The following is a 14,395-nucleotide window of genomic DNA, read 5'->3' as shown; positions in this document are numbered from 1 at the left end:
TCATTTTTAAGAACAAAAAATATGTTGTACATTAGCTGGCATTTACTGTATTTTGTATAATAAATCAATAGGAATTAAGTCTAGAAAAAGGCTAAGGGAGAGGTTGATGCCTACATTCTAGAAACTTTTTAATTAGCTGTTCTTCCTTTATATCCTTTATATTTACACTACACATCCAAATCAACATCCATTAATTGTCTGAATGTAGTGGCAGAAGCCTTCTATTGTGTTTCTAAGATTAGACTGTCACTAGAATTTGGGCAACTTGTAAAGCATCTGCTGTATTCCTGGCTTTGCCACTCCTTTAGAGTGGCTGTGTAACAGTTACATAGTGTCCACCTCATCTACTGCAGTACAGGCTTATCTGACAGGAATATTAAGCACCATGGATAAATACTCATGCAACACAACAAATTTACTGAAAATCAGCAGAGTTAAACAATGTTAGAACTATTTGTAACTAGTTTTTATTTGAAGGAAGGAAAAAAGCGAAATGAAGGCATGATCTTTTAGGTTCTTACGGACAAAGACCCTGCTGTTAGTGGGACTAAGAAACCTGTTGCACATTGAAAAAAGACAAAGTGTATTACACCTTTAACACGGGTCCTGGTCCAGGAAAAAAAAAAGTTTCTTCCATTCAGACACAGCTTTTAAATTAGGGTATTTTGAAATATAACCTTTACATCATGATATCAACACGTTGATTAAATACTTGATGTTATACAAAGCAAATACAAGAACTTTAGCCAGAGAGATCAGTTGTAAGAGATACCTGTCATACTAATGTCTTTTTGTAATGTCATCTTATTTATAAATACATTACATACTTTAGAAGAAGGTGATTTTGAAGAGCTACTCTTCAATTAGTGATCTAATCATATTAGTTTATATCAAAAGATTTAAACAAAAAAAGCCAAGAAACAAGGAAGCTGGCCAATATAGGCATTTTATTATCAATTAGCTGTATGTGTATATATATCTACATTTCAAAATTAAACAATATTTTATTAAGGAAAACTATTTATAACAAAGTACATGACAATTCTTTATAAGAGGTAGAATTACCTTACCATTAATCTATAATTCATATACAGTATATATATGCACACACATATGCTACTTCATGTGTGTATATGTTACATATACACAGTTGTGAAAAAGTACAGTATTGCATATAAATTTTATTCAGTGATTTATATAGCTGCTCTCAGTATTGCTTATTAACACTTCCAGTACAACTTTCCATAGCAATTTGTGATCTGATCTTTTTTAAAAAAAAATGTGGCACTTCATCTTAACTTCAGTTGTAAAGCAAATGCAGGGCATTCACAGGTCTTCAGGAACAAAGACTTGACAATTCCAAGTTTTATTTTCAAGTTTCCATAGATATCGAAAAAACTCACAGGTAACAAATCTGTTTTGGTTTTGTCTTCTAAATTAGTGGCAGATCAAGTCATCACAGCTGCTTACATTTTTTTGCTTACTATGTACTTGTAGAGTTCTGAAAATTTCACACGTGATCTCTAGTACTTCACTGTAATACCACTTCATTCTAAGTCTCATTCCTAATCGCACCTGATTAAATGATATGTTAAAGAGCATCTTTACTACTGACAAAAACATTCCCTGACACAGGAGGTTACATTAGCTGTACGTTTAACAATAATTTTCAAATTAAAAAGTTTCTGAAGTGTCCAATTGATAAGTGAAAATTTAATATACTTCCAACATTTACTTTAGTATGCTCTGCTAATGAAACTGTACACATACTGCCAAATGTAGGTTAAAAACATGTAAGTATGTAGCACTGCCAAATTCATTGTACATATACATTCTTATCAACTTAAGTTTGGTCTGCCTTCATTTTTGCAGTATATATTGCATAGCAAAATTTAACATTCTACATTGAAAAGAAAAAAGTTAAACACATTTCTTTAAGACAAACTGGAAGAAAGCACTAATTGTACAACTGAATCATCAGATAAATGACTTTCTCTTTGCAATGGAAGACGTAAGTTACATTACATCTCAACAAATACTTTCCCTTTATTTTTCTTTCATAGTCTTTCCTTATGAAACATTAGCAGCTGAAAGTGGAAAGCAGACTATGTGTATCAAGTGCTTTCAGTTGATAGTGTCATAACTAGTCTCTCACTAGGTAGACTTCCATTAAGTTACCAGAAGACCAATTAGTGAAAAAGTAGTTACATTAGGCTTTTTGCAATAATGATGGACCCATAAAACAAGAAAAACATCTTGTTCATAAAAATTTTTTCATTTTTGATAAACACATAAAAATTCTTTAAAACACACATTTTTGTAGCAAAGAAGTGAACAACACTAAATTAAAATATATTCTAATTTTTACATAATTTTTATATATACTGCTTACGAAAATATTCTCTTAATACATATTTTAACACTGTACACAAGTTAATAAATGTGTTAATGAAACTCATTAGAAATATATTGAAGCTGTCTCGACATTAAAAATTTAAATCTGTATACAACATAGGGTAAAATAATTTCCATAAATTCAACATCAGTGCATCTGCAGTAGTCATTGACAAGAAATTTCTGCCTGCTAAGAAGTCTCCTCTTGGTGTTAAGGTTTTAATGTGTCTTGTATTGAAGATTTCTCCTCTGAGTGAGCAGCTTCCTTCTTCAAGTTGTTCTCCTTCATGAAGGACTCTGATTTTAAGAGCTCAACAGGTTTCACCAAAGCAGCAAGGCCTTAGAACTGAACATACTCAGACTGAAGGGACTGTGCAGAGAAAAAAAACTGATTAAAACTCACTGGGGAGGTTATACTTGTATATAATATGCATTTTGCACTTAAGGAGTAGAGGAAGGACAGGAAGAAGAAAAATAAAGAGTTGGAGAGGGATCTGAATGTGTGCATAGGTAAAGATGGATAAAATAGAAGAAACTCAAAAACTGGATACAGTAAAGTCTATCAGCTTTCCTGTATCTACACTTACTTTTCCAAACCAAATTCTAGAGATTCTTCAAGAAAGTGTTACAAGTCCTTTAAAACACCACCTTAAAACAATACCTTTAAAATGTATTGGAAAAACGTATGATTGCAGTTACTATAATTGAATTGTTTCCATTTATCCTGAATGAGAATCTAAGTGCTACTGTAAAAAATACAGCATACTTTAGAAGTTGATTCAGGTAATGACATAGGAAACATATGGTGTAGCTAATTACTGAGACAAAAGCTACAGCAGTACAATTATGTACATGAATAAATTTATGTATGATTACTAAAAACAGGTGAAAATGAAGCACTGCAAATGGTTCATCTGGATGAGCAAGCAGTCAGTATAATTAAGGGGAAAGCATAACCTGGTCTACTCTACTTATTTACAATTCTGTTTCTACTGAAGTCTAAAGTTTTATTATAAAGTAATTAAACAGTTTAGACAGCATCTAAACATTTTATTACCTCCTATACAGATGTGTTCAGGAAGTCATTCTGATGAATAAAAAGTCTTATCTGAGAGCGCTCTTCACTGTACTAGAATGCTTATAAACAAATAGCAAATAAAAAACTAAACCATATTTTAAAACTGCATCAATTCATCAGAATTAGAGAAAGCTACTGGACAACATGAGTCCCAAGAAAGCTCAGAACTTTGGCATCTTCTCTTCTATTTTCCCACTATTCCTAACTAGTCAATATAGAAATGCTCTTTGGCATCCATAGTGAAACCTATTAGAAGTGCATAATAGATATATAAATCTTTAGAGCTCCAACTAATATCACACAAACCCACTTTTTTTCCCTATATCTTCAGTCTCAGTGTCTATTTCCAAACTTGTCTTTTAAATGCATTTTCACATCTTGAAGATCTGAGACCATCTGGATATACTTTTCTAGATTGAAAAAGAAGTACTGTCAGCATATAAAGACTTGACTACCACTGACTAAAAAGATTCTGGTTTTAGTACTGAATGGATTCAACATGAAGGGTATAATTTAATAGAAAATACTTTACCATAAAACTAAACAGATGTAACAAGTATTTTTTCATTATAGGCTCAGAATCACTATGGTATACACAATCATAGAAGTTTATTCTTCCCCACTCCATTCTCTAATATTTTTTCTGGATTATTAGCTTTGGTGAGAGCGTTTGTCAAGCTATTTATTACATGTAAGAGTGAGGCAGAAGGAATAGCCCTTCATTAATGAGCACTTGAAACTTCTGCTCTCTTAATGATCCTCAAAGCTTTCTCGTTTCCAGAAGTGTATTTTAACAATCAGAAAGATGGTTACACTTAACTAGAGCAGTTATTTGAAATGGATCCTTCAAAGCTGAATTCCCAGTAAAGTTGATTAACAAACATAAAAAAATGCATGAAATTTAATTATATACTCTCATATGTTGTACAGTAATAGATTACTTTAAGCTTGGACAGATGAAAGATGACCAGAAAGCACCATACACTTTTGGTGATCTTGGGAACAGCTAGTGTTAGTTCACAAAGAACTATGAACAGCAGCCCTTTACTGAGCAGACAGTAGTAACCAGAAATTCTACATCATAATTTAAATAAACAAACAACTAAACCATAAATTAAAGATTCTGAAGTTTACACTAAAATTCTTATAATTGTTAGGAATCCAAGTTACAAAAATACAGAAAAAAATTAATGGCAACATACAAAGATGAACAAATATCCACGCAGCACAGATTGCTTGGAAACAAGATAGCATGTTTTGTTAATTTTCATTACAGATGGGTAGGCATGGTTTACTTTAATTATTTTCAAATTGAGAAATGTTTTTCAGTGTGTTCCCACCCTCACCATAGCTCTACTTCACAAAGCAATGATTTCTTCCTAATGTTTCAGTCTTTTATGAATACAGGGAAGAATTAAATCTAAGCAGCATTTTTCCCAGATTAATTGATGTGACTTCCCATAAAGTTCCTATTACTAAAAACATAGTGATAGCTGTAACAACTAAGCTGTTGTAAAGTATACAGACTAATTTTTGACTCTGAAAAATTAAATTATAGCTGGGGAGGGTTGGTTTTTGTTTGTTTGGGGTTTTTTTGCTTTTGCAGCTAAGTCATTTGTGCTCTTAAATCTCTTCACAGTGTCCAAAGAGATTGACTGTAATATTTCAAAGCCTGTAATCATAATTTATTTTTTTTTAATCTTTTGAGGAGTTTTCTATTTTAAAATTTACATTCCTACCTCCTATTTGCAGTGACTCGAAGTATGGCCTGTGATTCTGAAAGCTTTATTAAAAACAAAAAGCCCCAATCCACCTTTACAAGTCATATGCTGGTATTTAACAAAATCTTATTTAAAATAGAGGTAAAAATAGAAGGAAAAAACCCGAAGAAAATTGACTGCTGAATTGCAGTGATAAGAGTACAAATTCAGTTGAGAAGCATTCTCAATGTATACTCCTACAGTGGTCCCATACAGTGTAAAGCTTGGCATTTTATACCCAAGTACCAGACATTTAAACAAAGAACTAAGAATTACATAGCTTCACTACAGTTAATGATATCTAATGAAGTTCATGCTGAAGCAACTGCTTAGATCACTGTAATTTTTCTTCTTCAATAGGAGGCATGGAAAGCCTCCTGGAAGAGAAAATAAGCCACAGATCCATCTACGCGCTAGGACTGTATTCGCATGCATTCAACTTCAGGACCTAGTCAGCTGTGAGTTAACTTTTAAGAGGGAACAACCCTATAGCATTTAGGGCTATCTGTTAGGACTTGAATATGCACTTTTTCCAGGTAACTGCAAAAAGTTTTTTGAATTGTGCATCAACTCTCCCAAAACACTGTTGCAACAGGAGTGTTGCAGCAGGCAAGAATTACTGTGAATACACAAGATCTACTAAAATAGATCAGGGTATGTTATAGAAAATGCATACGCACTTCAAGTAATCCTTTGAGTCTGCTAAATTTACAGATCAGCAAGATGCACTAGTGTTTGTCTCTCTTTTTGCAAAAGCTGTCCTGTATTCATTAATAGTAAATTCTTATTAAGAAAAAATAATCTACGATTATAAAGATCACGTATATGAATTTTAAAATACTGCTACATTTATCAATTTTTTGAAATTTTTCCATCTTGCCAGTTTCCATGACAGCTATAGAAGCAAAAGGTGACTCATCTTAAGACTACCCAGTTACACACTCTTCAATAAAAATACATTTTAAAGAGTCATATTTGGATTTATAACTATTGTAAGAACAAAGTAAAAATCTTATTGTGGTACCTTAAATGTGATTGTACTCAGTATTTCTGCAAGTTATAATTGTGAGAGATTCTGTTTAATCAAAACATCCAATTTGTAAAATGTGCAAATGAAATATTTAGTCTATTTGGCTAGAATAGCAAGTTGTCTATTCTATGAAAATCAAGCTTTTCTTTAGTTCATCAGCATACAACAGCAACAATCAGCATAAACACAATAAAAAGCAAGTGGATTATAAGCTTACACTGATGAAGGACAAAAACCGTTAGGGAAAAATATACGGCTGACAACAACAGAAAGGAACAATAGTATTAATAAATGTTTTTAAAAATGTTTCATTACAAAACAGGAAAAAAAAAGTGTATTGAATAACTTTCTCTTCCATACTGGAGAAAAAAAATTATGTACTTGCACTGCATAAAAATGAAGTTCCCAATTTCCTCACTTGCGAGATTAAAGAACATTAATTAGAATTTAAAATTACTGTCCTAACCATCTTAAAATGCTCCTGCACCACTCACGTTGATAGTTAACAAACTTAGAAAGAGAAATAAGAGTGATAAGGTGATTTTCTAAAATAGAGTACCTATATGATTACAGATGGTTAGCTTGATATCTAACTCAGGTAAGTGCAATTCTGCTAATAAAAAGAAAAGGAATATAATTCATATAATTCAAGAATTCTTTGATGAGATAGGTTAAATGAATAAACATAACCACCAGTATATGTAATAGAATTCTGTCAGGTACATTATTTGATGTGCTCCAATTAGAAAAAAGTGCAATGTAATAAAAACACATACTGCAACAAGACCAAGATTTGGCTGACAAGACTTCAAAGTAATTTCAGCATCTAAAACAGTGACGTGGAAATCATTAAACAGAATTCTGTTTTTAACAGAATTCTGCCAGAACTGGTATTAAGGCTTGATGCTACTCCATATTTTGCTTATGAGCTTAAGACCACTGATGAGTATCACCAAAAGCAAAACATGTGGATGTCAGTGGTTGAAGTAGTAAGACAAAACAATCTTCCTTGGTTGGTTTATTGGTCTATTAAGAAGAGGGGAGAGAAAAAAAGGATGATTGCTTTTATAGAGCCAAATGCAGAGTTCCACATTAAAAAAAAAAAAAAAAAAAAAAAAAAAAATCAGGGAATGCAGGACATTGCACTAAAATACAAGTCAGTATCTTGGATGGCAAGAACTCTTTTTCTTTTTCTCCTCTTCTCCCCAGGTATTACAGTTAAAGAAGCTAACACAAGCTATGGATTTATAAGCAGGACAGCACTAAGTAGCAGCTTTCTGGCTTTCTGGACCTGAAAGATGAATGTTAGTGTTGCATCTACTTCTTGAAAGAGGATTTTCAAGAACTGTAAAGCATTTGAACACTTTACAAAAGGATCTTTGAGCCAACTTAGCTTATCAAAAGACAATCAAGTTGAGATGACTGGCATGGAATATCTTCATGACAAGAAAATAAGGTAATAAAGGACTGTTAACAGTGACATAATAAACAGATAGAGCAAGCTTCAGATTAAAAGTGAAATGGTTTTAAGCATGACTGTATTCAACCAGTGGGACCAATTATCAAGAAAAACTATACAGTCTTCAAAATAAGCCACCATCAAGGTGGATCTGTAGTAGCCAGGAAGTCAGAGGCTCACTACCAGACAGAAAGCATCCAGAGATTAGATGATCAAATAATCTACTCTTGCCTTAAACACTGTGACATCACAGTATCTGCACTCAGTCAATTGTACCTAAAACAGAAAACAATTTAGTGCACTCCACTGTGATTGTGATAGATGCACAGGGCCATATGGTATATTTAGAAGCACATGAAACATTCAGGACATGTTTGAAAAACATCTTCCAAGCAGGAAAGCAGTTTAACCATTATTATATTGAAATAAGATTACAGGTAAGTCAGAAACTTGTATTTTGCTACATAGACGTTGCATGGCATGATTCTTCCTAAGAACTGCTGCTTCTCACATCACAATACATAAAATCCTTTTTCTCTCACCTCACTGTTCCAGAGAAGACTGGATACAGCATCTCATTTAAAGATCTTGCTACATTTGACTGTGTATAACCTCTGCTCCTAATCAGCAGATGATATAAAGCCAAGAATTGTTCAAAGGTTACACCCTTACATCCTTCCATGCATTAAGACAGGTAGGAAGAAGATTAAAAATGTTCTTAAAACACGAGAAATGCACATTCTAGAAAGCTACTTTTTCTGCAAAAATGTTTCCCATTCAACCTAAAACTTTATACTATGCCTAACATATTTCATTTAAATCACTGTTTGAAGTCACTTAACAGTTTTATTGCAAGGGAACAACAATTCATTTCCCTCTTTGCCAAGATGTGCATAGCTATAGGCCCTCTCTGATGTCGATGGCTGTTCACGAATTGCTCTTCTACTCTTCATTAAATTAAGCAGTAATCAACATTCTTTGCTTTTCTCTCTTTTCTTAAGTATTTTAGTCACCCTTCTGTAAGAAGGAAACGTGCTACAATACTAGACAAGACAGTAACATTGTAAACCCAGCCCTTCTCCCCACATATATTTGGGCAGTTTTTGTGTTAATTCCATTGTGTTGAACCTTGGGGGTTTATGAGATTAAATATAGTGCTAACCTAGAATTCTGTAAATATCTAGACATAAATAAGAAACAAAGTGTCAACCATTAGTTAATTTCTCAGCCTGTGCTTATGGAACAAGCCCACTAACTTTGCTTTCATTGTTAGAAGTTATTTGTAGCATAAAGGCATGGCAACTACCTTTCCAAAGGAGATGACAGTTATTAGTTTTTAAGATGTTATATTTTCATTCAACCTTTTAATGGTTTATATTATCATTTGGTACTCTTATAACTTTTGGCCTATTGTGAACTATGTCAGCTTATTTTCATGATTGAGTCACATTACACTTAAAAGGCATTTCTTCCCCTTAGGGGTCTGCATGTAGGTTTACATATTTATGCGTAATACGCAGCTGTAACTAGAATTTGGAAAAAACTCTTAAGAGTTGCTGCTGGCAGCATATAATTTACAGAAGGTACAAGAGAGAAGAATGGGAACAGGTCGACCATCCAAAGAATTATTGTTTAAATACATTAAATGAGAGACAATATTGAAGGTGAGAAATAAAAAAAATCAGACAGTTTACCACTTAGTTATTCAGATGAGTGATTGCTCTCTACCATTGTTGGTGTATTGACTTTGGTTCCAGTATACTCAACTGGAGCCTCTGTCAGTCCACCTGAGGACTGAACTGTAAGCATGTTGAATAAGAGTTGGAACACCAAAAAAGGGTGACTTTCCAGAACCATCAGAACTCATGAACAAATGGAAGACTCATGGATGTGTCTCACATCAAACATCCTCAGCTTGCTATACAGCTTTTCACCTCTCTCCTCATCTCTATGCCTGGAGGAATTAAACCAAATTAGTTACTTAAACTAAAATGATTCTCTTGCTTTAGAACTGGCTTCATCATAAGAAAACTGGGATGGTTTCTATATCCAACTTGAGAAAAATTTCAATTATATATAGTTTACCTCAATCCCACATAGCAGGGAAAAAACCACAGCCAAATTAAAGAGGTAAAACAACTTCAAAAAACTGAAAGGATGTGGCAATATTCAAGAAGTCCCTTGCAAATAAGTTACTGTTGATGTTTAAAGTAAAATTTAAACTCAATGCAGAACACTCAGTGATCCTAAGATCACAGAATATTAACATTTATTTCCAGATAATTTGTAGTGGATAAGAAGCTAAATGTACTTTCAAGCAAGGAGTCTGAAAGCATCAAGTATTTTAAAGAGTTGCTTTAGGTCAAGCACATCCTAACACAGTAACTCTGCTCATTTTCCAGTGAAAGTACCCATTGAAATTATGAGAATACAGAATCTAGTTTCCTCAACTAACTTAATTTTCAATGTACTTTGTATACTAGTTAGGTTTCAGTCATACATGCGATTTAATTCCACAATAGAAAAATAAGCTGTTAACGAGAGGGTAGATCCCCTGCTTCTTCAGCAAAAAGAGAACAAAACCCATGAATGATCTTTTTGGGCTGACGTCCTAGTTACATGCAATGTCTGTATTAGCAGTTTTAAGACAGGGGACTCACCACACTCAAAAACAGTAGCAGGTGTAACACTAAAACTTTCTTTATACTGAAACAATTTATTAGTGGTAAGGAAACAGAAAAGAAAGGTGTAATATTCTGAGGTTAATTTTATATTAAGGTAATTTTATTTCCAGCAGCTAAAAAAATAAAAATCTGAAGTGTCAGTACTACTAAACAGCGGCTGACAGGTTCAATTAATTGTACGCAATACATTCTATTAAAAGCACTGCACTAATTTTTATAATTAGTAGGATATCAAATCTTTGTAAACCAGATATTTTAAGTCTTTTTTAGATTTACAGGAGTAAATGTGTTTATTTTTTCCCTAAAATAGCCGGAGTTACTTCTGATTTCATAACTGAAGTTTCTCTACTCTCTCTTCTCTGTATTTGGTATAGAATAACTTAAGTTGCATTCATTTATTTGTGCATCCTCTTTATGTAGACTCTTTCACACAGAAAAAGGGCACAAAATAAGCCCAAGGGAGGAAAGTTGTTGAGGAATTAAAGCTAAAATAGTGAGAACATCAGAAATATCTTGCTCTATAATACTTTTCATATTTGGTGTTAGAAAAGGACTAGGTTTCAAGTCAAGTGGACTCAATCTTTCAAATGAGCCCTATCTTTAAGAATGTTTTATCTTCCATTTAGTATGATACATACAAAGGCTTCTTTAAATCTATTACTGCATGAAGACACATAATAAACTTATAAACTATGTTATGGATTATTTGAAATAAAAAAAAATCTAAAGGGTAAGAAGGTCCATAAAAAAGATATCAGAAAAGGTGTTAGTTTATGTTCTGCAGTGATTTATTTTCATGAACCCTCCATGATCTAGCTGCTTGAAAGAGATGGGAAAAAAGCTTAAAAAGGTAACAGACAAAGGTGCTATTCAGAAACATTAAAGGAAGTCAGAGAATTATGCTGGGTTAAGATTTTTTTTGTGACAGCTTTGCTCGCAGAAGCAAGGAAGATAAGCATCGGTCAGATGCCTGAGAGTGCTGTTGTGACTATGAACTTACAGGAATTGATTGACTCTGCTACTGTGCTGGAGGAGTTGTAAGGCCCATAAAGGAAAGTTGATGCGAACTCATTTGTCACGGTGCTGTGAAAACTGGTTTGGCTGCTCAGGTTGTTGCCACTACTGCTGTTTCTGTTGTATAAGTTGTTGTTCAGTTCAGGGTTATTTCTGTGAGGCAGCTGCAAGCTGCCATTCAAGTGGCTGGAGATTTGTGTCACAGAAAAACCTGTCCTAGAGGACAATGATGTCATTTTGCTCTCATCATCATCATCTGAAGCAGCATACAGGTTCCCTAGAGAACTGGCTAGTCTGGAGTTTACGGAAACGCTGGATAGAAAACACATGTGGGAAAAAAAAATACACACAAGGTATGTACAGATATATAAAAAAATAACAGACAATTCAGAAGACATTAGATGAATAACAGACCATTCTAAAATAATTTGTGTTTGCACACGGGTTCATCTTCTAGCTCTCAAATAATGAAAAACAGAATTCTTTGTCAGGAGTTCCCAAACTTTGATTATTCAAGCACTACCATGGCCAGCTTTCACCTCTGTCAAACCATATGCACATGGAGGAGATGGTGTTAAAAGGTTTAGGCAGTGGCTGATCTACATTGAAGTACATTGTGTACATGTAACAGTTTAAGAACTCCTTTTCTGTTTCTTGAAATCAGTAACGTGATACAAGTCTTCAAGTAACCAAGAAGTACTATGATAAAATTTGAGACTAAAAATAGGGTGTCCTGAAATATCTCTCTAAGTTAGTGATTTTCTTCAAATAAATATCTGTGCTTAGAAATTATTAAAAATGCATCAATCATTCTAAATTTCATTTAAAATCCATAATTCCTTAGTACAATAGTATAATAATGGAATTAAATAGCAATAAATCAAGGCTTCATAAAAATCATATTAATTACCACTCAGTATTCTTCTGAGATTAATAGTATATAGACTTGTGGGAATACTTGAAAAACTTCTATAAACTCAGATGAGTAAAAAAACCCCCAAAAACCCTAGGCAACGTAATACCGTTTCTGACTTGATACAATCCCATCAAAACTCTCATACCAGTAGTATAGGTTTTGTTTTTTTAAATCTGCAGGCAACTGAAGTTTGGCTAGTGGAACAGCAAATCACTGTAAGTAAATTTAAGCCTTCTTACACCAAAGAACAGCAAGCGCTTCACAGACTGCGTATGTGATGAAAACCACTGCAGTAAGTATTTGTACCAAAATGAGAATAAGAAAAAAACCTTTTAAGGTTAGAGCTTGAGGATGCGGGAATTCTGCTTATTCTTTCTGCAGATGGTGAATTAACTGCCATCGCTTTGGAGGCCTTCAGAGGAGACATGGATCCTTCTGTTCTACCTGAAGTATTCAGTCTAAAAGGAGTGCAGAGTTTTAGTGAGAAGCAAGATTTTTGTAATTGAAATATACATCTCAGAAACACATACAGTCTCTCAATACATAGACTGGTATTTTTAAAAGTGGGAATTCTCAAGTCTGAGTACTGAGAACTCAACAGCAAGAACTCAACAGTTTGCCTGTTTTCAAATATCTTTTAAAAAAACTTTTCAAATATTCCACTCAAGTATTTTCCCTGCTGTACCATATTATGTAGTTATAGGCTACTTTTCACCTTGATAATTTGCAAAGTGTCCATTTTGTATCAAATTTATTTTAAATTTGATTATAAATTTTAAATATGGTAAATTTGAGAAAGAATACTTTTTGTGCTTATAAAGTAAATATGAGTAGAAAAAAACAACACTGTAGTTTTCATGAGAACATCATCATTTCCAAATGACAGTAAGAACATTTTTACAAAGTTGCATAGAACATACAGCTTTTTCTAGGCTGGGACTCTTAATGACTAAATTATTCATATTTTGATAATGAGCTGTAAGTATGGTACACCACACTACTCAAAAATGTTAGCATTATAGCTGTCCATCTTAGTTTATTAAAAACTAATAAACAAATAGCCTCGCAGTAGTATGAAATTCTCTCCATCCTTAGACCAGGGGATATTATCATGATCAGCTCTTTAAGGATGAAAGACCTTGAGTACCAGCTACAAGCACAGAAGGAATGACTCAATTCTGCCATTCCTGTAACTCTTAAAATTAAGTCAATTTTCACTCTACGTTTTCTTTTCTTTTGGGGGGGCACTGTCAGTACTGATTTGAGATCAGTAGAGGTCATAAATGAAATAAAAATTTAGAAAATGAGAAGAAACTATTGGCTTTATTGGCTCCACAGAAAGTTCTGAACAAAGCATGTAGTAAAACGTACAGTGAGGACCCTGTATTAGAATATGAAAAGGTACTAAAACTCAGAATTTACGTGGTACATCTTCAAAAAAAAAAGTACCGATTGTACCCACTATGCAAGACCTCTAGTTCATCTACTAAAACACACAGGACAAAAATTGTGATGCACAGGCAACATGTACCCAATTTAGGCTTTTGAAAGAAGTATTTAAAGAGATAAAGTGGTTATGAGTTAACTAGTCATCCTTCATTACATAACAGCATAGATATTAGAAAATGTGACAGGAAATTACTTGTATGTGCTAATTATTAAGAAGAATTCATGGTATCCCTGAAGCAGAGCTGTACCCCTCTGTCCATTAGATTTAATTTTTTCCACCTATTAGCAGGTGTTTAGAAAAGTTTGTTACCTGCCACTTCTCAGAAGTCTGAAATTACTAATCAATTGATACAATAAGTGTAATTCAAAACACTGAATATTTAAGACCTGAGGGGTATACATTTAGAACTATAATTTTAATTAATTTAAAATTTTAATACCTGAAAGGTTGCGATATTGACCTGGTGTGCAGTTTCATGTCTTGCAGCCTAAAGAAACCGAAGCAGCAATCTTTATGAAAGGATGAAAAGCCTTTCCCTTCCCCCAAAGCATACTTGCACATCTCCTACTCACTTTAAATTACAAGACTAACAAGAGTTAAGAATTATTGA

At 33.4% G+C, this 14,395-nt stretch overlaps 1 protein-coding gene across 1 annotated transcript in view; it reads right to left on the bottom strand.

Annotated features, from left to right (window-relative positions):
* Positions 1-2,487: 2,487 nt before the first annotated feature.
* CDC14A (cell division cycle 14A) overlaps positions 2,488-14,395 on the bottom strand; it is a 64,859-nt gene continuing 52,951 nt past the window's right edge. The window contains exons 13-16 of the mRNA XM_059821841.1: positions 14,225-14,272; positions 12,665-12,793; positions 11,412-11,731; positions 2,488-2,766 (exon numbers count right to left, since the gene is read on the bottom strand). Coding sequence (XP_059677824.1) covers positions 2,735-2,766; positions 11,412-11,731; positions 12,665-12,793; positions 14,225-14,272 — 529 coding nt within the window. The 3' untranslated portion in view covers positions 2,488-2,734. The remainder of the gene's footprint in view (positions 2,767-11,411; positions 11,732-12,664; positions 12,794-14,224; positions 14,273-14,395) is intronic.

The sequence above is a fragment of the Gavia stellata genome, chromosome 10 (assembly GCF_030936135.1).
Source record: "Gavia stellata isolate bGavSte3 chromosome 10, bGavSte3.hap2, whole genome shotgun sequence".
NCBI lineage: Eukaryota > Metazoa > Chordata > Aves > Gaviiformes > Gaviidae > Gavia > Gavia stellata.
This window is presented reverse-complemented; position numbering and strand designations above follow the sequence as displayed.